Source organism: Danio rerio, chromosome 23 (genome assembly GCF_049306965.1).
Source record: "Danio rerio strain Tuebingen ecotype United States chromosome 23, GRCz12tu, whole genome shotgun sequence".
NCBI lineage: Eukaryota > Metazoa > Chordata > Actinopteri > Cypriniformes > Danionidae > Danio > Danio rerio.
The window spans coordinates 34,694,994-34,717,330 of NC_133198.1; the positions used below are offsets into that span (position 1 = coordinate 34,694,994).

The following is a 22,337-nucleotide window of genomic DNA, read 5'->3' on the forward strand; positions in this document are numbered from 1 at the left end:
ATACAGTGCTATATTCTGATTGAAAATGCCCATTTGCATCTTTTTATTGCTCCTAAGGAAGTTTAAAAAAACAACAAAAATTTAATTCTCCATCCTGTCTCTAAGCTACCCAAACTCAAAGAAAGCATAATCCTTTAGTGTCCTAAAATGCACCACAGACCACGCAATTCATCAGCATTGAAATGACTCACCAAAAACACAATGAAGCACTTTCCTGATTTCCTCATAAACTTTATTCGCAATCATAACAACCCTGATTGCTTCCTCTATATAATTTCGAGTGACACATGACTCACTATCACCGCTTCATCCATGTCAGTGTTTGACAGTTACAGATTTAACCTCAGTGAAGAAGTGGTAGGAGTCTTTCCCCCCCTCTCGACCAATCCCAGAGTGCTTCATGCCACCAAACGGCAGGTTTAAATCTCTGACCAGCCAGCAATTGGTCCACACTAACCCAGCCTGCAGTTTCCTAGCAACCCTGTGCACGCGCCCGACATCTCGGGACCAGACTGTGGCAGACAAACCATAGCGGACATTGTTTGCTCGTGATATCACTTCCTCTTCTTCATCGAAGGGCGTCACGCAGGTTACGGGACCGAAAATCTCTTCCTGCATCAGTGCGGAGGAATCTTTGACTCCGGAGATGATGGTGGGCAACATGAAGTAACCACCGATGTTTTGCTGTGGAAGGGCAAGTTTGTCCACACCTTCTCCACAATGCACCTGTGCACCCTCCGCAAGGGCCAACGTAATGTAACCTTTGACCTATAGGAGTAGACAAACACGTTAGATGCTTTAGAGATGCTTTTTTAAAACGGAAAATCTTGAAATCTTGTTGATTGGTTTCTTCATATACAGTTAAATTCAGAATTATTAGCCCCCCTGAATTATTAGCATCCCTGTTTATTTTTTCTAAATTTTCTGTATTACAGAGAGCAGATTTTTTCAACACATTTCTAAACATAATAGTTTTATTAACTCATTTCTAACAACTGATTTATTTTATCTTTGCCATGATGACAGTAAACAATATTTAACTAGATATTTTTCAGGACTATTGTATACAACTTGAAGGGACATTTAAAGGCTTAACTAGGTTAATTAGGTTAACTAGAAAGGTTAGGGTAATTAGGCAAGTTATTGTATAACGATGGTTTGTTCTGTAGACCAGGGGTTCTCAAAGTGGGGGTCGGGACCCCCCAAGGGGTCGCGGGACAATGAAGGGGGGGGGGGTCGCCTGGTGATTTCCAAAAATCTATTTATTTATATTAAACCATAAGAATTACCATACTTTATCAATAAACTACTGAAAAGAAAAATTGTTGTTTATAGTGAATATATACTATATAGTTACTACAGTAGCTCATAGTTACTAGTTCTATTGGATTGCGACCCCTGGGGTAATTACATAATTTTAAAGACACACCAATGGCGTCAGATGCAGCAGATTGATTTTATAATATCAGGTTAAACTTTCTGGCACATTTACAGCTCTGATTTACATGAAAACTAACATTAAACTAAGAATAAACTTGGGTCTATTGGTGTGTGTGCGCTGTTGCATGCAAGGTTTCTGTATATATAACCACCTCAGAGGATATTGGGGGGTCGCGAGTCACTAACATTGTTATTTTGGGGGTCGCAAGCTAATAAGTTTGGGAACCCCTGCTGTAGACTATCGAAAAAAAAATAGAATAAAGGGGCTAATAATATTGACCTTAAAATGGTGTTTAAAAAATTCAAAAATTCTTTTATTCTAGTCAAAATAAAACAAATTATTTCTCCACAAGTAAAAAATATTATCAGACATACTGTGAAAATTTCTTTGCGGTTAAACATTGTTTGGGAAATATTTAAAAAAAAAAAAAGAGAGAGAGAGAAAAAAAATCAAAGGGGGCTAATAATTCTGACTTCAACTGTACATCAGTCAAGAGTTTGGGATCTAGAAAATTTAATTGTTTAAAAAGGAATCCTATTCTGCTAACCATGGCTGAATTTATCTTATTTATTTATTATTTATTTGATAAAATAAAGTGGTATTATGAAATATTGTAATGTTTACTGATATATTGCATTTATTATGTATGGCTATGCACCCAAAGCACTTCACAATCATGAGGCGCGGTGGGTCTCTCCACACTACCACCAGTGTACAGCATCCATAGGATGATGCGGTGGCAGCCACAGGACAACGGTGCCATGGGATTTTTTATGACCACAGCGAGTCAGGACCTCAGTTTAGTGTCTCATCCAAAAGACGGCATTCACTGACAGTGTATTGTCCCCTTCGCTACACTGGGGCATTAGGAATCACAGAGACCGCAGGTTGAGCGCCCCCTGCTGGCCTCCCTAATACCACTTCCGGCAGCAGCCTAGTTTTTCCATGTGGGCTCCCATCTAGGTTCTGAGCAGGCTCAGCCCTGCTTAGCTTCAGTGAGTAAACGGTCTTGGGTTGCAGGGTGATATGGCTGTGCAAATTGCCACAATTTAGAAAAAAAATTTTAGATTCAACTTTATTCTAGGTGGACTTAACTAATATGTACCTACACCTAAATTAATCATTTGTTACAATGTATTTGTTGTGTAAACACACATTTTTACTTATGACTGATTAAATACATGTCTGTAATCTGTAATTAATTTCTTGCGATTACTTTTGTACTCAATCAAGAATGGTTTTGTTGCTTGCTCAAACTACTTAATTAAAATGAAACAACATAATTCTTAATTGTTTTATGTTTAATCTAACAAAAATTTTAAAACCAATTAAGTTAACTTAATCGATTTGTTTTGGGACAACATGAAGGAATTGTGTGGACTCAGCATTTTTCACAGTGCTGTTGGCCATCCCTTAAACCAACTCATACCACCAAAGCTGGCCCTAACCCTGATTGTATCCCACCTCAAGAGCACTAGAAGTGTTCAGCAATACATTACGAACAGAGTAAGTATGTTGTATTTATTTTTGTATGCACGTACATATTAGAAATGCCCAATTAATAAAAAGTGGGACCTAATGTTCTCACAGAATGTAGTCTAAAATGTTATTTATTCCTGTATTTCAAGGCTGAATTTACTTTAGTGTCACAAGATCTTTCAAAAAACATCATATACAGTTGTGTCATCCAATATGATCAATTATTATTCTAACTCCATCGTTAAAAATTTGTTTATAATTCTCAATGCTGAAAACAATTTTCCCTGCATCATAATTTCCTGAAAACTGTGATATATATTACTTTTTAGAATTATTTTATGAAAAGACCAACACTATTTATTTCCTTATATGTCTTACAATTTCCTATATTCTTCTATTTCCTAATTAAAAAAAGATTCTATAATATATTAAGCAACACAACAGAAATGTTTAAAAAATCAAATAATAACAAAAGAGCAAGAGTTTCCTAAAGAGCAAAGCATCTTATTGGGATGATTTATGATTTATTATCATGTGACACTCAAGACTGGAGTAATGATAGACCTACTGAAAAATCAACTCAATTTAAACCAGAGCAATAATTCACATTTTAAACTACTTTCTATATGAAAACAGTTTTTTTAAATTACAATAATATTACATATTTTATAATAATGTTCATATATATTATTTTTACTTATCCCAAACTTTTAACTGGTTGTGTAGATATCATATCATATACAGATAGCATGTAGTATCAATAGGATTGCGTGTGTGATTATAACCGTACCTTCTGCAGATGTTCTTTGCTAATGAGTGCTCCATTGTCATTTGAGGGGTCTGAAGGAACCCCGGTTTTCCACCGACGAGTCGCCTCCACAAAACGAGTGAGGAATTCTGGGTAAACGCTCCGCTCCACAAAGATGCGGCTGGTACACAGGCAGATCTCACCCTGAGAGAGTGGAGAAGAACATGCAAATGAGTTGTTGAGTAAATCTCACAACTTTCATTGGGCTGTGTGAATTATGAGGATACAGTTTAAATATTAGCACAGTGATGATGATGTGTCTGTGTGAGTAATGTGAATGAAGGCCTAAGAGAGAAAGAGAGAGAGAGTTTTGGGAACATAGTGTACGTAGCTGGATTAACAAAATATGTATTTTGAGCACCACATAGTGGCGAGAAAGGGAATTATATAAAGTCATCTCAATTAGTTTAAGACAAATAAAGTAAATGTGAAAAACGTATGACATAAACAGTAATGATCTTATCAACAATAAACTTCAGAATTGTAATTGTTTACTTTATTTTACTTTTATTTAGATGTCCTTCTTGTGTTGATATGTACAGTATGTACACTGTAAAACCCAAAAAGTTAAGGTAACTCAAACCATTTGAGGAAACCGATTGCAACAAACCATTTAAGTTCAAAAATTAATCTTAATGAGTACTGTGAACTTACTCAATTTGAGTAAACGAAGCAACTTGAGCACAGTAAAACCCAATAAATGTAGAAACTCAAACAAACTGAGTACTGTAAAACCCAATAAGTTAAGGCAACTCAAACCACTTAAGGAAACCGATCATTACAAACCATTTGAGTTAAAAACTAATCTATATGAGTACTGTGAACTTCATTTAAGTTAAAGTAATTAGGCATTTATTTACTCATTAGCTTCAACACTGAGTTCAAAACTCTTTTCAAATGAGTAGAATTCACTTTTAGTCAATTTTCAAATAATTTTTAATAGAAATAGGTATTAGTTTAATTCATGATAATAACATTAAACAGTCATAAGGCAAGATGAGAATTGTATTTTGAACTAGTGATGTAAATTAAAATAAAAAAGAAATAAAGTATGCATTTCACTCTAACTTTTTTACTTCTACGAAAATCTACCTTCTTTTATTACTTATGGGAGGTATTTAAAACTAAAAAGTAAATAAATCAAAAGGACTACCATGTATTTTAGAAAATAAGTGACCTAATTATTACATTTAATAGAAAAAAACAACAATAATTAAAAGAAGTATTCAACACTATTAAGGACATATTACCAGAATGTACATTATCTGTACCTGAAAAAAAAACATAAATACAGTGAATAAAAATATTTAATCCCAAAAATGTCTAAAATTAGTTGTTTTTTTAAAGGAAAATATCATTCTTTTGGTTCTCAGATTTTGTTTCTTCATTAAAAACCACTTGTTATTGTCCTTGTCCTCAGCCCAACTGAATCTACAGCTTTAATAGTTTTGTTATATATATTATATATTATATATATATGTTATATATATAACTGTTTTTTAGAAAATACTTCAGAAGTAGCAAGTTAGAGTTGTTATCATTCACATCAATTGATTTAAAACATGAAATTATAAATATGTTTTACAAATAAACACTACAAATATATAATACAAATCAATTTACAATTGTCCTCATGTTTCAGTCAGTCCTGTCACTTTTGCATTAAATTTAACATCAAATGTGTGCAATACACGTTTAAGGCTATGACTCTGAAGTGACATAATTTGATGGAGGAGAAGCTGACAGTGTTTAAGGATGTGTTCTATCATTGAATTGTATGATGACAAGCTTAGGTCAGGCCCTGTCACATTTTTCATAAGTGAAAATGTACATTTCTGGTAGAATGGCCCATAAGGCCCATTGTAAATCTGTAACTGTCAAACACTGACATGGATGAAGCGGTGATAGTGAGTCATGTGTCACTCGAAATTATATAGAGGAAGCAATCAGGGTTGTTATGATTGCAAATAAAGTTTATGAGGAAATCAGGAAAGTGCCTCATTGTGTGTTTGGTGAGTCATTTCAATGCTGTTGTCATACATTATACATCAGTGTCTATTGTATTTTAAAATATGGTAACACTTTACAATAAGGTTGTATTATATTAACACGCATAAATATGGATTTTAATAAATGTTAAAATAAGATCAATAAATAATGAATTAGTAAATGTTAAACTATGATTAATAAATACAGTACAAGTAATGTTCATTAATAGTAAATGCATTGACTAGCATTTACTAATAAAATCTTTTTCTCTAAAATCTCTTTGTAGAGTGTGACCTAAAATATACACACACAGAAAAAGGCAGTGCAAGTTGCATGATTGTGATTACCTAATGAAATCCTAACGTGATTGGTCAATCTGTGCATGAGCTCACCTGATTGGAGAAGCTGGAGCGTACAGTAGTGCTGATGCATTGCTCCATGTCTGCATCAGCAAATATAATTGCCGGGTTTTTCCCACCAAGTTCCAGTGAAAGCTTCTTACAGTGCGGTGCACTGCGTTCAGTGATCAGTCTCGCTGTAGCCGTGCTACCCGTAAATGAGATCAAGGGTACATCAGGGTGAGAAACCAAAGCATCACCTGCACGAGGACCTGTCCCAAAGACTATGTTGACCACTCCTGGTGGAAAGCCTAAAAGGTGCCAACACATGTATTACATAGAGTAGAAACTCATGTAAAATGCATGCAATAAAAGAAAGACAAATATGGTAATGTACACCAAGAAAGGATGAAATACAATCCCTTGAACTAATATAAGCAGCCTTGGTAAACATGATCAGAGAAAGTTATGAAAAAAATAAAATTTTGTTCAACCAATTGAACTTTCTCTCAAAATATTAACAAAAAAAACTGAAGACTCATGGTAATATGGGTGATGTGTGTTTTGGAGTTGTTTTGGAGAATTTCTGATCCAGTACTCAACTAATAGCTGTGATTTTTGGAAACAAGAACACATGTCCTCTTCCAGGTTAATTAGCAGCAGTTCACTAGAATTTCTTCATTATTACTCTTATGGTAAAAATGGGAATTGTCAGTGTTTTTGCTCTAATTGTGTCAAATTCCATTTGACATCTGAAAATAAACAACCCGTTACCTCAAAATCACAGCTCTGTTCTTTGGTTTAACTTATTGTGGTGAATGACTGAGTGAATCTAAAATATAAATGTGAATATACTTATTTAAATACAGAGGTGCTAAATATTGTGGCGCAAGTGCATTTAGCAATGATATATGATTTTATAAAACTCCTGTGTTTGTAATTGTTTAAAAAGTTAAAGAGAACTAAATCATCACTGATAAACTGGTGCCAAATATTCAGTGGAGGTAATATTACTGAACCACTTTGATGACTGACTTGCTAGGGGATTTTAGAAGGACCAAAACAGCAATTCAGGTGCTGTGCAATGTGGTTGTCTGCTGGTTTGTCCATTCAAATCATACCTTGTGCCACCAGTTCAGAGTTATAAAGGTTTTTTTTTAAATCATCTGATGTGTTAAAACAAAATAACATGAATTATTTGATGCACATGCTGGAATTTATTTAGTAAATTTAATCCAACTCAGTTTTTTGTTTTTTATGTGCATCTTAGCATTTTCATTAGGTATTTATTTATGCATTTGGTCAAACTGCACTTGTAAATAGGTGTATTTGTAAGAGACGCAAAAGAATAAATAGTTGAACAATGTCAAATTTTTGCTGATTTTACCTACAAGATTTAACCTACAAGTATGCCGATATTAGCATCACTCACCAGCTTCCTCTAACAGCTGACACATCATCCAGGCGGTAACTGAAGTCATTTCACTGGGTTTTGCCACAACAGTATTACCCGTAGCAACAGCCGGGGCGATTTTCCAGGTTAGGAGGTACAGTGGCAGATTCCATGGGCTTATCAGACCAGCTATAGACAAGGAAACAATAACTTAACGTATATGAAGCATATGAAAATGGGTGATTTATAGTACAGAGTAATAATAGTGTATTAATAGACTGACACATACCCACTCCTACAGGACAGCGGATTGTATAATTGAGACAGCCCATGTGATCCATCTGACTGCAGTCATTAGTGTGATGCAGGACGGATGAAGCAAAAAAACGGAAGTTGTATGCTGATCGGGGAATGTCCACATTTCGGGCAAAAGTGATAGTCTTTCCTAAAAGAAAAAAAAAGATAAAATTTCTTGCTTTAAGAGCCATAGAGGCACACATAATCAACCAATCACATGACGGCAATTCAATGCATTTATGCACGTACTTGTGTTCCAGATCAGTGTTTCTCAACCACCTTTCTGGTGGATCATCAATACTGCATGTTTTGATGTCTACTTTGTCCGTCATACCAATTACAGGTCTATCAGTCTGAGCTGATGATATGAATCAGGTGTGTTTAGTTAAGGAGACATGGAAAATATGTAGAGCTGCGATTCTCTAGGAATTTGGTTGAAAACCATTGACTAGACAACTGTGTAAGTTGAACATCGGAATGGGAAAGAAAGGTGATTTAAAGGATTAGTTCATGACTTTGTTTGCTTATGTCTCTGGCATCAGGTCATGGTGGCCGTTTACTATATGAAATAACCTACGCTTGGACGTTGTGCTGCTAAATCTAATGGCGATATATCATAATGCCCGTAGCGAACTTGAGGAAGAGAAAACAGTAGTTTTATTCAAAAAAGTAGTTTTATTCATTTTTTTGGAACACAAATGTTTTCTTGGCACTTCATGTGATTCAAGTTAAACCAATAAAGTCACATTAAATATTTTGACAATGGTTTTGACAATGTTCTTTTCTGGACTTTAAATGTCTCGAGACCATTGTTGTCTAAAGAGGTGTCAGAGAGGTCTCTGGTTGCATCAAAAATATCTTAGTTTGTGTTCTGAAGACAAACAAAAGCGACTCAACCTACATGAGGGTAAGTAATTAATCACAAATATACATTTTTGTATGAACTAATTCTTTGCGAATTTGTATGTAGTGAGGTTGTTTTTGCCACAGGCTGCTCTGAGCATTTCAAAAACTTTCATGAATGACCATCTTTAGGGTTTATAAAAACGGTATGAGAAAGAAAATATTCAGCAAGTGACAGTTCTGTCACCAATTTTGGACAACAGAAGACTGGAAAATGGTCATTGATTTCTGGTGGGACATTTGGATGATAGGGTCAATAAAATTGACAAAAAAATAAACAGCATTACAGCAGGGATCAGTCCTGTCTTTTCGCAACAGTCCCACAGTAGTGGACAAAGTGATTAAAACAGCTGACAGATCTGGAAATGTTGACCTTTCTTGCCTTCAAAACAGGATTTTATTTCCTCATTTTCATGAAACATGCAGATGGCTGCTGCGATAAATATTAACTGATGTTTTTATCCACTTTTAACTTTAATACTTGGCATTGTATGTCCACATCTTTTGCAGCAGTTACAGCAGCACATCTCTCTGGCATAGTGTCAATATATTTACTGAGAACTTTAACACTAATGTTATCCCATGCCTTCTGCAATTGAAGCCTTTTCTTTCCTGTACAGGAACATAGTTTGTTTCACATTATCAGTGAAATAAGTCTAGCTTGTTTTTAGAATGAAAATAACTGAAACCTCATAAATAATATGGCCAGTTTTCTAATAATTTTGGCAACCATTATAATCCATATACAGTAAAGTCTAAAATTATTCATACCCCTGGTTAATTCTGACTTAAAGTTACTTTTATACAACCAGAAAGTAGCTTTTTGACCAAAATGACAAAGGCTTATGCCTTTATCAGCTTTTATTTAGATTTGAACAAAAAATTCAGAATTTGCCAGGGGTATGAATAATTTCAGGCTTGACTGTATATACACACGGAAACATACAGTTGAAGTCAGAATTATTAGCCCCCTTTAAAATTTTTTCTTCTTTTTTTAATATTTTCCGAATGGTGTTTAACAGAGCAAGGAAATTTTCACAGTATGTCTGATAATATTTTTTCTTCTGGAAAAAGTTGTGTTTGTTTTATTTCAGCTAGAATAAAAACAGTTTAAATTTTTTTAAACACCATTTTAGGGACAGAATTATTAGTCTCTTTAAGCTATATTTTTTCTCGATAGTCTACAGAACAACCCATAGTTATACAATAACTTGCCTAATTACCCTAACCTGCCTAGTTACCTTAATTAACCTAAGTAAGCTTTAAGCTGTATAGAAGTGTCTTGAAAAATATCTAGTCAAATATTATTTACTGTCATCATGGTGAGGAGAAAATAAATCCATTATTAGAGATAAGTTATTAAAACTATTATGTTTAGAAATGTGTTAAAAAAATCTTCTCTCTGTTAAACAGAAATTGAGGAAAAAATAAACAAGCGGTCTAATAATTCAGGGGGGCTAATAATTCTGACTTCAACTGTACATGCATGCATAAAATTAATTATATAAAATAAACATCAGACACTCTGCTCTCAGTATATCCTACTGAAAGAAAGCATAAATTAAGTGAAGACTACATTGCTGAATCGCTTAAATTCTGTCTACCTTTGGTCTATTGTGCAGCCGTGAGTCCTTATATAGTATGACTCATTTAGTGTACCCTGTACAATAATACCGCATTACAGTGCATTTTTACCCTGGTCTTTAGACTCGGCCTGAACAAACTCCTCCAGTCGAGCCTCTATCAGGTCTGCCAGTTTATTCAGCACTTTGGATCTATCAGCTGGGCTTTTAGCCGACCAATCCGGAAAGGCCTCTTTAGCTGCCCTCACTGCAGCATTCACCTATGAGCATTGAGAAAATATTTAACTTACTTATAAAGTTCAACAAATAAGAGATGATGCATTAGTTTGTAGAGGAAATTATTTATCTTAGAGTGTGAAGTGTTAGTAAATTGTCATTTTGAGCATTATTAAATATATTAAAGATGAAAGGAAAACAATTAAAAATAGGAAACACAATACAGCCCAAATAAGTGGATTTCAAACACACTCTCTATTCTGCTCCACTGACCCAGACAAGTTCTTTTGGCATGAGCTTTAGCTTGTTTAATAATTAAACTCTGGACCTTGAGCATCTGCCCACCTGATTGTTTCCCTTTTTTATGACCAACGTGTTTACAGGGAGAAATATCCGAGACCAAAGGTACTTCATCAAGTGTCTTTACTCCGAACATTCCTGGAATTTGTGTCTTAAGCCAAACAATGGCGTGACTGGTTACATATTCATTAAATGGGAGACTGCAATGATTCTCTACACTAGAAACAGGTGAAAATGTTCAACTAATTTCAATAGAATCTCTTTGGTGAAAGCGAGAGTACTTGATCATGCTCAACTAACATCATTGAGGATCAACTTAAACATAAAAGAGAATAATACAAAATAAACTCTCACCTCTTCAGCTCCACTGTCTGGAACTTTGCAATAAACTTCTCCTGTTGACGGGTCGAAAGAGTCGATCAGCTTGGAACATGGCACAAACTTCCCACCGATGTAGTTTTCCAGCACTAGATATTTCATGTCTTTTGACATCGCAAAAAAAATTGAGATAAAAAAAAAAATCAAGCTTGGCAAACAAAAGGAGGATCTGAAAGTTTTGCGCTGCACTCAGCACGGTGTTGCATATGAGCTTTCGCCAGACTCTTTTGCAATATGTTTACTCAACTAAATGATAGGTTGTAAAAGAAAACTAAACGGCTTCTCCAGCAGATACGCCACTCATTAATTAGAGCATGAGTTGGATATTAAAAGACCTTAACTTGCTGATGGAGGTGAGATAATATTCACAATTCTGTGAAAACAGAATGTTAGTCTCGAGTTAAATATTTAATCCTGACATTGACGACTGTTTAATGCTTTTAAAATGAACTCTACAAAATAATAACTTGATTGTTGGATACTTTTTAATAAAATAAACTACCAGCCAAACGTTTAAAACATTAATATTTCTAAAGATTTGAAGTAAGTTTATTCTGTTCACGAACATACACTGCAAAGAAATCGTGGTTGCCTTAAAATTTTAAGCTGAATTAAATTAAGCTTATGATTTTATTGAACTTATTTTAAGTTAAACTAACTTAAAACAGCTTGAGCAACGTGAAAAATTAAGTTAGAACGTGATTAACTTTAATAAGCTACAATGACCTAAAAACATATGCTGTCAGGACCAATTGATCATATCATTTTTACAGCATAGTTTTAATTTGATCAAACATACAGTAAAGAGTACACACACACTTACACACACTTACACACACTTACACACACTTACACACACACACACACACACACACACACACACACACACACACACACACACACACTTTACTGCTTATTCAAACTACTACTAAAATAATTTGAAACGAGGCATTTCTGGAGATTTTTTTCGGAAAACTTACTTGTTTTAAAGCTACATTAAGATAATGGATTTGTGTTTGGACAACCTGAAATAATTGAAATAAATATATAAAATGATAAATAAAAAAAACCCTGCATTTTTTTTTACAGTGCAATGTTATTGACGTGAAATTGCTTTAAAATATAAAATGAATAAGTCTTTCTCCAGAAGAAAAAATATTATCAGACATACTGTGAAAATATCCTTGCTCTGTTAAACATCATTTGGGAAATAATTAAAAAAGAAAAAAAATTAAAGGGAGGCTAATAATTCTGACTTCAACTGTGTGTGTGTGTGTGTGTGTGTGTGTGTGTGTGTCTATATATGTATGTATTTTGGTGATATTTAAAATATTTCCATATGCAGTAAACAAGAACAGCAGACATTATGTTGCCTTGGTTAAAATTATGAGTTAACAATTTAAGAATTTTTTTTGGTCACTTATAATAGTGACGAGGTCTCCAACAGAGTTTAAGAACTTGTGAGAAACGCAAACAAAATCAAAAAGACTAAATAACACCAATATGGCTGGTGGGAGTCTGCCATCTTGCTTTACAGAAGATGGCACTACTGGCATGAAATCCAATCACACCTAATTTCACACTCACTTTATCTCATATGCAACACTGCTGGCCTCTGTTTTCATTTCTTGAAATAAACCTTCTTTATTGAGCGAGACCAATAAAATAGTCTCTTTGAATATTTGAAGTATTAAATGAGATATTTTACCGAGCCAGAACAGGGATCTTCAAAAATAATGCAGAGAATAATACAAATTTGAAGTACAAGAACAAAAGACTTAACAGAAGAGCAAAATGCATCCCAGAGTAGCTTAATTACAAAGTGATTTTCTAATTTGATATTGCTTCAATTTTTCATGAATGAATCATCAAAGTTTTATGAGGAGGAGCAGAAAGACTCCAGACTTTGTTCATTTCAAATCAAAAGACCAACCCATGGAGGAAAGTGGGTGGATGGTGAAAATCTAATTTCTCATAAAAAAAAAAAGAAAAAAGATGCAAACCACCGCATGTAGAGAAAAATACCATCCATGAGGACAATTATCAAGCAGGAAAAAGACAACTCATACTGTGAAAATACCATTGTAGGCAGCGATGCAGAAAATGACAGGAAGAAAAAGATCCTACACAATCTCTTTGGATGATTGCAATTGCGATGTGTAATTGTCAGAAATGTTCTTTGCGGGTAATTCAGAAAGCTCTCTGAAGCTTTTTAACCCTTGAGACTGATTACCACAGTGCACTAGTAATAGGTCTAACTCTGCAGCACAAATACTTTATTTGCCATGCTCAATTGAGAACAAGTATTTTATCTTGATTGAACCTAGGCCTGTTGCAATAATCAATATATGGACTTATCGTTTTATCCTTGGAGATAACCTCAATATTTTTTGCCGTAGCATTATATATTTACAAATTCACAAACAACGTTAAAGCCATTTCACTATGACATTGTGTCTCTAAGTTTATGATTGCACATTACTTAATAGGACATTTAATAGTGTATATTATAGAACCTTTACCTTTTACAGCAAATTAAAGAATCTAAATAATCTGAAGAATAATAAGTATTTTAGAGTGTTGGCTATTTTTAAGTGTATGGCTATTTGTATTATTATGATGTGATATAATCATTATATAATCAGTGGCATAAATTGATCTCAAAATGACATTAATATCACTTATCGCAACAAATTCTGTGACAACATGTGGCACAACAAAAATGCTGTATCGTGACAGGCCTAATTAAACCACTTCAATAACCAAAGAGCTATAAAATGTCACATTACCATATCATGCATGAGGTTGAAGTTAAATATTTACCATCAATTTACTTTTCTTCTACTGAAAACATGCTATTGTTTTTCAGTGCATTCCTCTACTAGCAAGAGGGTGAACTGATTAAAGCAAGCTTGGCCAAATCAATGTGTCATCATCTTCCTTTGTGAGTCTTTATCTGTTCTGAACAAGCTGCATTTATGAAATCTTTTGATTATCAGGCTGTGAAGAGGAAAATTACAGAGCTGCATTTTCACAAACGAAACATATTGGAGGCATTTCAGCACATATAATTAGGGGTTGTAATATGATTTCTAAAACAAGTGGAAAATTACTTGGTTTCCCCCAGTCGCATATTACACTGAATAGCTCGAGTTTGAATAGTTTTCATAAAACATCAGTGGAATGGATGGTATTCAGCATCAGGACAAAAGGAAATTGCATTTTTTTTATCTGACAGAGTTAACAATTTACTTTAAATTCTGAATTTATTTTTAGAAAAACTGTTGTCCTAAAATTATTAAGCAAATGAACTATGTGCTTAACTATAAAAAAATAAGGTCAAGTTAACCTAACTGTTTCAGATTACAACAGGTTTAATCACTTTTTTAAAGTTAACTTGTTGATTTTAAGGCAATTGGTTTACACTTGAAAAAAAAAAGAAAAAGTAAAATAATTAGATTTTTGGGTGTGTTCCCTTTCTTTGTTTTAAGTGATATTTGTGTACAATATCAGGGCTTGACAATAAGTTCACCTTGAACACCCAGGGCCAGCGTGCAAGGCACTTAGAAGAGTAAACTGGATTGTTAGTGCTGCCTTGTCACTAAAGTTTAATTTGGCTGCAACTGTTTGTCCATTGCATGCAAATAGGGTGAAAAAAAAACATTTAAGTTAAAAAACTAATCTATACGAGTACTGTGAACTTACTACATTCAAGTAATGAGGTATTTAATTAACTCATTACCTTCAACACTGAGTTCAAAACTCTTTTCAAATGAGTAGAATTAACTTACAGTTAATTTTGAGTTAACTGCACTCATTTTATTTCATTTGATAAAGTTGAATGTTGAGTTTAACAGTGCATAGAAAATGCTTTTGTTAGAGTCTAACAATAAACACTCTCCGAAAAGGCAAAATAAATATAAAAAAAAATCAATAAATAATAGGTATTTGTTTATTGGCCCAACAACACACAGAATGATGTTTTCCACAGTGATCAATATTTATTTGTTATTTTTCGCATGATGTAGCGTTCCCCGGATCAGACATCTTCAGCTTCGACACACCCAAACAAAACTCTTAAATTAAAACCCCTTAATAATCAAGTCAAAACAGATGAGTCGTGTCCATCAGGTCCTTAAAGTGACTACTGTTTGACTACAGACACACAGATGAGTTTCTCCCGCATACACGGCATATCCAATTGTTCCCTGGTTTTCAATCCTCCTGTTTTCCCCTGACGCATTAATGATCAAGAAAACACAAAGTAGCAGCAAACTGAAGGGAAGGTTTCATTCACACTGTCCTGTTCCATTTCTGCTAATTAACCTTGAAACCTCTTATTTGGAGGAAGAATAAATATAAATGGCAATTATGTGCTGCTATATTATAGCCAAAAATCCAAATAAAATATCAAGTAATAAAATTAAAAGAGTTCCATTTCTGATGCAAATCAACAAAAGGAAGCAACCTAATGTAAATTAAAGGTAAACATTGTGGTTTTATATGTTGTTAAATGGGTTTGAATGTAAATAATTCCGAATTTTGGGATTAATTACTATAGTTGTTATTGCAAAGATGAGGAGGAAGACAAAGAGCATTCTCTCCCTTACACTTATCAAAAGATATTTTCTTTTTCATTTTTTTTTAGTCTTGTTTGCCAGTACAAACATCTAAACATACTTAAATCAAGATATATTTATTGAGAGTAATGTTTATTTTTTTAAAACGTAACAAAATAAAATTACTTTAAGCTTCAAAAACAAAGGAAATATTAACGTGGGGTTGATCAGAAAAATCCCTTGTTTATTATTTAGATTTTAGTGGCAGATGTTTTTAACAAACAAAATTGTGACAGATCTTTCAGAACTTTAATAATTTGCCTCTCAAACAACTGCATAATGATTTAAGAATGCTTTTTTTATTTGTACTGAAAACAAGACAAAAATGACTACAAGAAAACAAACACCAACATTCACTCTCCCCTCCCGAGGCCTGTGAAATGTAACGTGAGCTGAGGCTAGATTCACTGTTAGCTTGCCTGCTGGGCATCTTTGTGTATTCACTTCATGTTTGTGTACGTTTTGAGGGAGAAATTGCACTTCAGTCTGATGGTTTCTGTCAGTACAATCTGAAGGATCCAGTTCCAACAGGCTCTTACTCTTTGATCTAGAACAATACAAACATTGGCATTAACAAGCATCACATCTTACGATGTACAATCAAGTACGCTTTTAACAATTTGGTGTTTTAGTTTTACCTCTGTGACCACTCCTGCAGCGATGGTGGAGCCCACGTATCTCAGCATGAACCGCCCCAGTTCTTTATAGTCCTTATAAAGCTCCATAGCCACAGGTCTCTGTGTCTGAATCTCCACCACTGCATTCTGTCCTTTACTCAAACACCTGCACGACAGTTAAAGGGTTAGTTCATTCATTCATTTTCTTTTCAGCTTAGTCCCTTTATTAATCAAGGTGTGCCACAGCGGAATGATCAACCAACTCATCCAGCATATGTTTTACACAGTGGATGCCCTTCCAGCTGCAACCCATCACTGGGAAACACCCGTACACTTTCATTCACACACATACACTAGGGACAGCTTCCCCAATTCACCTATAGTGCATGTCTTTGGACTGTGGGGAAAACCCACGCAAACATGGGGCTCGAAGCAGCAACCTTCTTGCTGTGAGGCCACCCACTGCACCACCGTGATGCCAGTTAAAGGGTTAGTTCATTCAAAAATGTTAATTATTCCATAATTTTTTTTGGTGCATTAGTGCCACCAGCAGGACAATACTGTATATAGTCTGACTCTCTTCAAGGTGCTTCAGCATTCATTTTAACTGTGCATACATTTCACACTCAAGAGACAGAAAAGTGCAGTCCTGATGTTGCTAATGCACCAAAAACTGCACCTCAAAAGATAAAGTTTAAACAAGATGAACCTATCTGCTTTCAACTGATAACAGGAAGGTTCATAGAAAGTAAACTAGAAACATGCATTTTGTTTGAAGAAATTAAATCATGGTAGGGCTGTAACGAATTAAGGTTGACACAAAGTTCGAAACATACGTGACCTGAGCATTAACATTTTTAATTTTTTTGTAAGTTGATCCAACATTTATAACTATGGCAGAGCGATCGCCCCCAGCGTCATTCAAATTACGTGTATGAAAACAATGGCATCCCTGTAAAATATAATGATGACTGAAAAAGTTGTGGTGGGACCTACCTAAATGCTTTCTTAGGTTATTAATTAAAGGTGTTTTCTGACACTTCTTTAGCCTGCATTAATGCATTCAGTTTAAGCTGCACTATTAAATTTAAAAGATCGTGATTTTAATTCAAATCCACGCAACGTGAATGATAAATGATCTAATGCGAACAGTGAGATTTGTGATCCATTACACCACTAAATCATGGGATACATTTTAAAAAGATAAGCCCTAAATAATATAACTGTAATTTGTAATTATGGACCCTTTTTCACAAGACTGTTATGATGCATTTAACCGTCATTAGCATCTAAAATCCTCTAAAGTTTTAATATTTAATTAAAAAGAAAAGTATGTAGATTTATATGTATTATATCATCTTTGAATCAAATTACAGAAAACAAATTACCACTTGTGTGAGGCGTTTGTTATGCAGAGTGAATGGGGCAGGAGAGTAAATTTGACATTTTAGGTCTCACCGATTTTATTTCCGTTTTCTGAAAGTCTTGATAACACCATTGTTGAGTTTTTTATTTTGTTATTTCAGCAAATAGGATTGTAAAAAAATATATGTTTGCTGTACTCTCCCATTCAATGCACCTTAAGTTTACCCAACTATGACAAATTCTGCTACTGAGAAACCCGGAAATGTGAAAAGGGTCCATTGTTAAACTTCCTTACTATACCCATGCAGAATAATTGCATTGTGAATATGATGTATGAGCAGCTTGCACAAGTGCTCTGAAGTTGCTGCACTACCTGATTTGTCCAAAATTTGTCTGATGTGTTTTTTTGTTTTTGTTTTGAAACGTTTTACATTTTCATTGTTATGTAACGTGGAAGTGTAAATGCGATTTTAAAGGTACTGCGGGAAAAAAAGGTATTTCAACAAACAATGGCTTAAATGTATGTGGTTATCACACGAAAGCCCCCTTTGATAGAAAGCTTATTAATTGTGAAGACTGAAGGTGCTGGGAGTAAATACCCAGCAATCTCACCACCCTTAATCCCATGGTTGAGGTGATTCCCTTGAGCAATGCACAGAATCCTCAACTACTTCCCAGGCGTTTGTGTGTTCAAATTCTGAGTATAGTTAACCATTCTTGGCCACAAGTCACAACTTTCTGCTGCAAAAGGCATGCATGGAAAAACCAAGCGGCATGATACAAAAAAAAATACATATGTAGCGTTGGCTTCTCCACAATATGATATACATATGCACAATGTCATTTTTCTGCGCTGTTAAAAACCCTTTAAAAAGAAACTGTTCCTTAAAATCATGTAACATTTTAGATTCTAGAATCATCCGTCCACTTACTTTGGTTTTTTCTTGAGAACTTCTCCACTGCTCTTGTGTAATACACTGACTAACTTCCTAATGGTGGCCGGTTCACTTACAGTCTGATAATGCAACAGGACCTGCCAATCAGACACACACACACCAAATACACAAATATTAGCAAACACACTTGCACAAGAACCCACAAGAAACATGCAAAGATATTTATATCTAAAAAGCCTGAGAGATGAAATGTTTTCTCACGGGGAAGCCTTGAGTGATGGGAAGTTCAATATTAAAGAGGAGGATTCTTGCTCTGAATCGCGTGCAGGCTCTAATGGGCTCTTTGGGATCACAGAATACACATCCAACACTAGAGAAAGAAGCAAGAAAACATACATGATTACACAGAATCAACCGTGTCCGTAGAAAGTTTTTAATCATGTATTACGCAACATTACATAATCAAAACATTATATAACCGAACTGTTATAATATACGTTAAGGAAGGGATTGCTTTCGACGCTAGTGTTTCTACACACACTCACTTTATTTTGATGATGTCCATGCCTGTTACAGTCAGACTGACATGATCACCAGCCGCTGCCCAGTCTAATGCTTCATCATGAAGACTGATCCCTAGATAGAATTACAATCCATTAAGATTGCATTAATAAAAAAAAATAACCAAAAATGAGTGTAGCACCACTCTAGCCTTTAGCGTTACAAAATCCATCATAAATCATATTTATATTTTTTTAATCTGGTGCTCAATAAACACTTATTTAAATTTTGCATTAAGGTTTCATTAACTAATGTGAAGTATTTACTAACATGAACTAACACTGAACAACACAGAGCATTTATTAATCAACAATGCATTATTAATTCCAAATGCACACTTCTTAACATGAGTTCTAACAAACAGCTTAACAAAAAACAGCTTTATTTTCATTAACTAACATCAACAAAGATGAATGTAAGAAATGTAATGTATTGCATATTGTTTGTTTAATTGCACAAACAAAAACACCTTAATAAGCTTATTATAAAGTGTTACCAGTTTATTATTCTGGTTTTAAGATTCCAAGAGAATCTAGTTGAAATTAATATGTTAAATTCTTAAATTTAATATGTATCGATTTAAGTATTTTTTTAAGTATTGATTATTCATGATTAACTACACAGTATATTTCCTCAATTTCCAGAACAACAAAACTAAGCAATATAAAAACTACTGCAATGACTTTTTATTTAGTCCTAAAGTTTATAAAGACTGTGTCATAACGTTAGTTTTGCAATCTTAGTAGGAGAGAAATAAAAAGAAAAAAGCGAGTAACAAAATTTGTTAAAAGATTCAGTCATTATTGCGAATCTGTCTCAACTAGATTTCAGTAACTAATAACTCTTTTTTACAATAATTTTTTTATGATGATATTTGATTGATTATTTTTTCCCCCAATTTCTGTTTAATGGAGAGATTTTTTTCAACACATTTCTAAACATAATAGTTTTAATAAATCATTTCTAATAACTGATTAATTTTATCTTTGCCATGATGACAGTAAATAATATTTTACTAGATATTTTTCAAGACACTTCTATACAGCTTAAAGTGACATTTAAAGGCTTAACAAGGTTAATCAGGTTAACTAGGCAGGTTAGGGTAATTAGGCAAGTTATTGTATAATGGTGGTTTGTTCTGTAGACTATTGAGAAAAAAAATATAGCCTAAAGGGGCTAATAATTTTGTCCCAAAAATGTTTTAAAAAAATAAAAAACAGCTTTTATTCTAGCAAAAATAAAACTAATAAGACTTTCTCCAGAAGAAAAAATATTATCAGACATACAGTAAAAATTTCCGTGCTTTGTTAAGCATCATTTGGGAAATATTTAAAAAAGAAAAAAAAATTCAAAGAGGGGCTAATAATTCTGACTTCAACTGTATAATGTGTGTGAGTTTAACTATTACACCATTACAAATATTAATATAAAAAGCATTTATTTAATTCACGTTAAATTATAAAAATAAAATTGTAAAATATATATAAATATTTTAATACAAATCTTATTTTTGAATATTTATTTTATAGCACATATTTTACTAACATATATTAATTAACATATATATTAATTATTACAATCAGTTACCCATGTGCCATGTGTTACTATATTGTTCCACAGAGATGTTTAATAATATGTATCTGTTTTCAATTAGCAAAAATCAGTGTGCTAAATTAAAAAAAAAATATTTTTTATTAAGTTATTCAGTGCATTAAACAGATAAACATGTACACTGGCCATATACACTCACCGGCCACTTCCAACTGCTCGTTAATGCAAATTTTTAATCAGTCAATCACATGGCAGCAAATGATTTTGAATGTAGCATGATTGTTGTTGCCAGACGGGCTGGTCTGAGTTTTTCAGAAACTGCTGATCTACTGGGATTTTCAAGCACAACCATCTCTAGGGTTTACAGAAAATCATCTAAAAAAGAGAAAATATTCAATAAGCTGCAGTTCTGTGGGAGCAAATGCCTTGTTGATGCCAGAGGTCAGAGGAGAATGGCCAGACTGGTTCCAGCTGATAGACAGCCAACAGTAACTCAAATAACCACTTTGGGTCAACGCCATAGCCAGTGAATATTGTTGCTGACCATGTCCATCCCTTTATGACCACAGTATGTACCCATCTTACCATCATCTCAGACTGGTTTTTTGAACATGACAAGGAGTTTACTGTACTCAAATGGCCTCCTCAATCACCAGATAGTAATCCAATAGAGCACCTTAGGGACATGGTGGAATGGGAAATTCACCGCATGAATGTGCAGCCGACAAATCTGCACGAACTGTGTGATGCTATCATGCCAATATGGACCAAAATCTCTACGGAATAATTCCAGAAACCTTGTTGAATCTATGCCACAAAGGATAAAGGCAGTTCTGAGGGTAAAAAGGAATCCAACCCAGGTCCAGTAAGGTGCACCTAATAAAGTGGCCGGTGAGTGTATATTTTGCATGCTCTATGATTAACATCCATTTCTTCTTTCACACGACTGGTCTTTCACGAAAGCACCAGAGGAGGGCGCTGCTGCCTAACACCCTAAAGCAATGCATGTTTCTAGAAAGTGGAAGCTTTTGTGTTTACCTTTAACAGTGCAGGTCTCATTAGGCGGCATGGCAAGCACTTTATCTCCAGTCTGAATGTAGCCAGCCTCAATCTTTCCAGTCACACAGAACCCAGAGCCCTGATCTGAAAACAGTGAGATTCTTCAGCTCATCGCCATCAAAAAAACTGACTACAATGAATGAATAAAGGCAGAGTTTTGTTTAATTTTTGGCTTGCATTAAAAAAAGCAATATATGGATAAAGCACAACTTCACTTGTGGGTGTGTTTGTTAGTTTCCATGCTGACCTTTAAAGACGTCTGACACACAGAGCCTGAAGGGCTTCTCCACTGACCGCTGGGGAGGTTTAAAAGCATCTAAAAGCAGAAAGAGAGTACAGATAAGGAAAGACACAGGTTCTCTGTTTCCTCAACGAGTTCTTGATGAGTCAGAGTAAAACTGCTTACGACTCTCACAGCTCAGTCACCATTTACATATAGATCATAGCATCATGACACAAGAGCTTCTGTGAAAATCATAACCGCTACACTCTTGCAAACTTAACATCATTACAGACGCATTCAAGCTTATCAATGCACCACATC

General features: G+C 34.3%; 2 protein-coding genes across 2 annotated transcripts in view; both read right to left on the bottom strand.

Moving 5' to 3' along the window:
* Window positions 1–214: 214 nt before the first annotated feature.
* Window positions 215–11,319, bottom strand: aldh8a1 (aldehyde dehydrogenase 8 family, member A1). The gene is made up of 7 exons (NM_001004540.1): window positions 11,102–11,319; window positions 10,344–10,491; window positions 7,738–7,893; window positions 7,488–7,637; window positions 6,110–6,366; window positions 3,711–3,872; window positions 215–768 (listed from the first exon to the last, which is right to left on the bottom strand). Exons 1-7 carry the CDS (start codon window positions 11,237–11,239, stop codon window positions 316–318), a joined length of 1,464 nt encoding a protein of 487 aa, NP_001004540.1. The 5' UTR covers window positions 11,240–11,319; the 3' UTR covers window positions 215–315.
* Window positions 11,320–14,922: 3,603 nt separating this feature from the next.
* The window catches only part of hbs1l (HBS1-like translational GTPase), a 42,918-nt gene continuing 35,503 nt past the window's right edge, over window positions 14,923–22,337 (bottom strand). The window contains exons 12-18 of the mRNA NM_001308548.1: window positions 22,041–22,109; window positions 21,773–21,877; window positions 19,168–19,258; window positions 18,884–18,992; window positions 18,659–18,759; window positions 16,383–16,527; window positions 14,923–16,291 (exon numbers count right to left, since the gene is read on the bottom strand). Of these exons, the coding sequence (NP_001295477.1) occupies window positions 16,280–16,291; window positions 16,383–16,527; window positions 18,659–18,759; window positions 18,884–18,992; window positions 19,168–19,258; window positions 21,773–21,877; window positions 22,041–22,109 (632 nt within the window). The 3' untranslated portion in view covers window positions 14,923–16,279. The remainder of the gene's footprint in view (window positions 16,292–16,382; window positions 16,528–18,658; window positions 18,760–18,883; window positions 18,993–19,167; window positions 19,259–21,772; window positions 21,878–22,040; window positions 22,110–22,337) is intronic.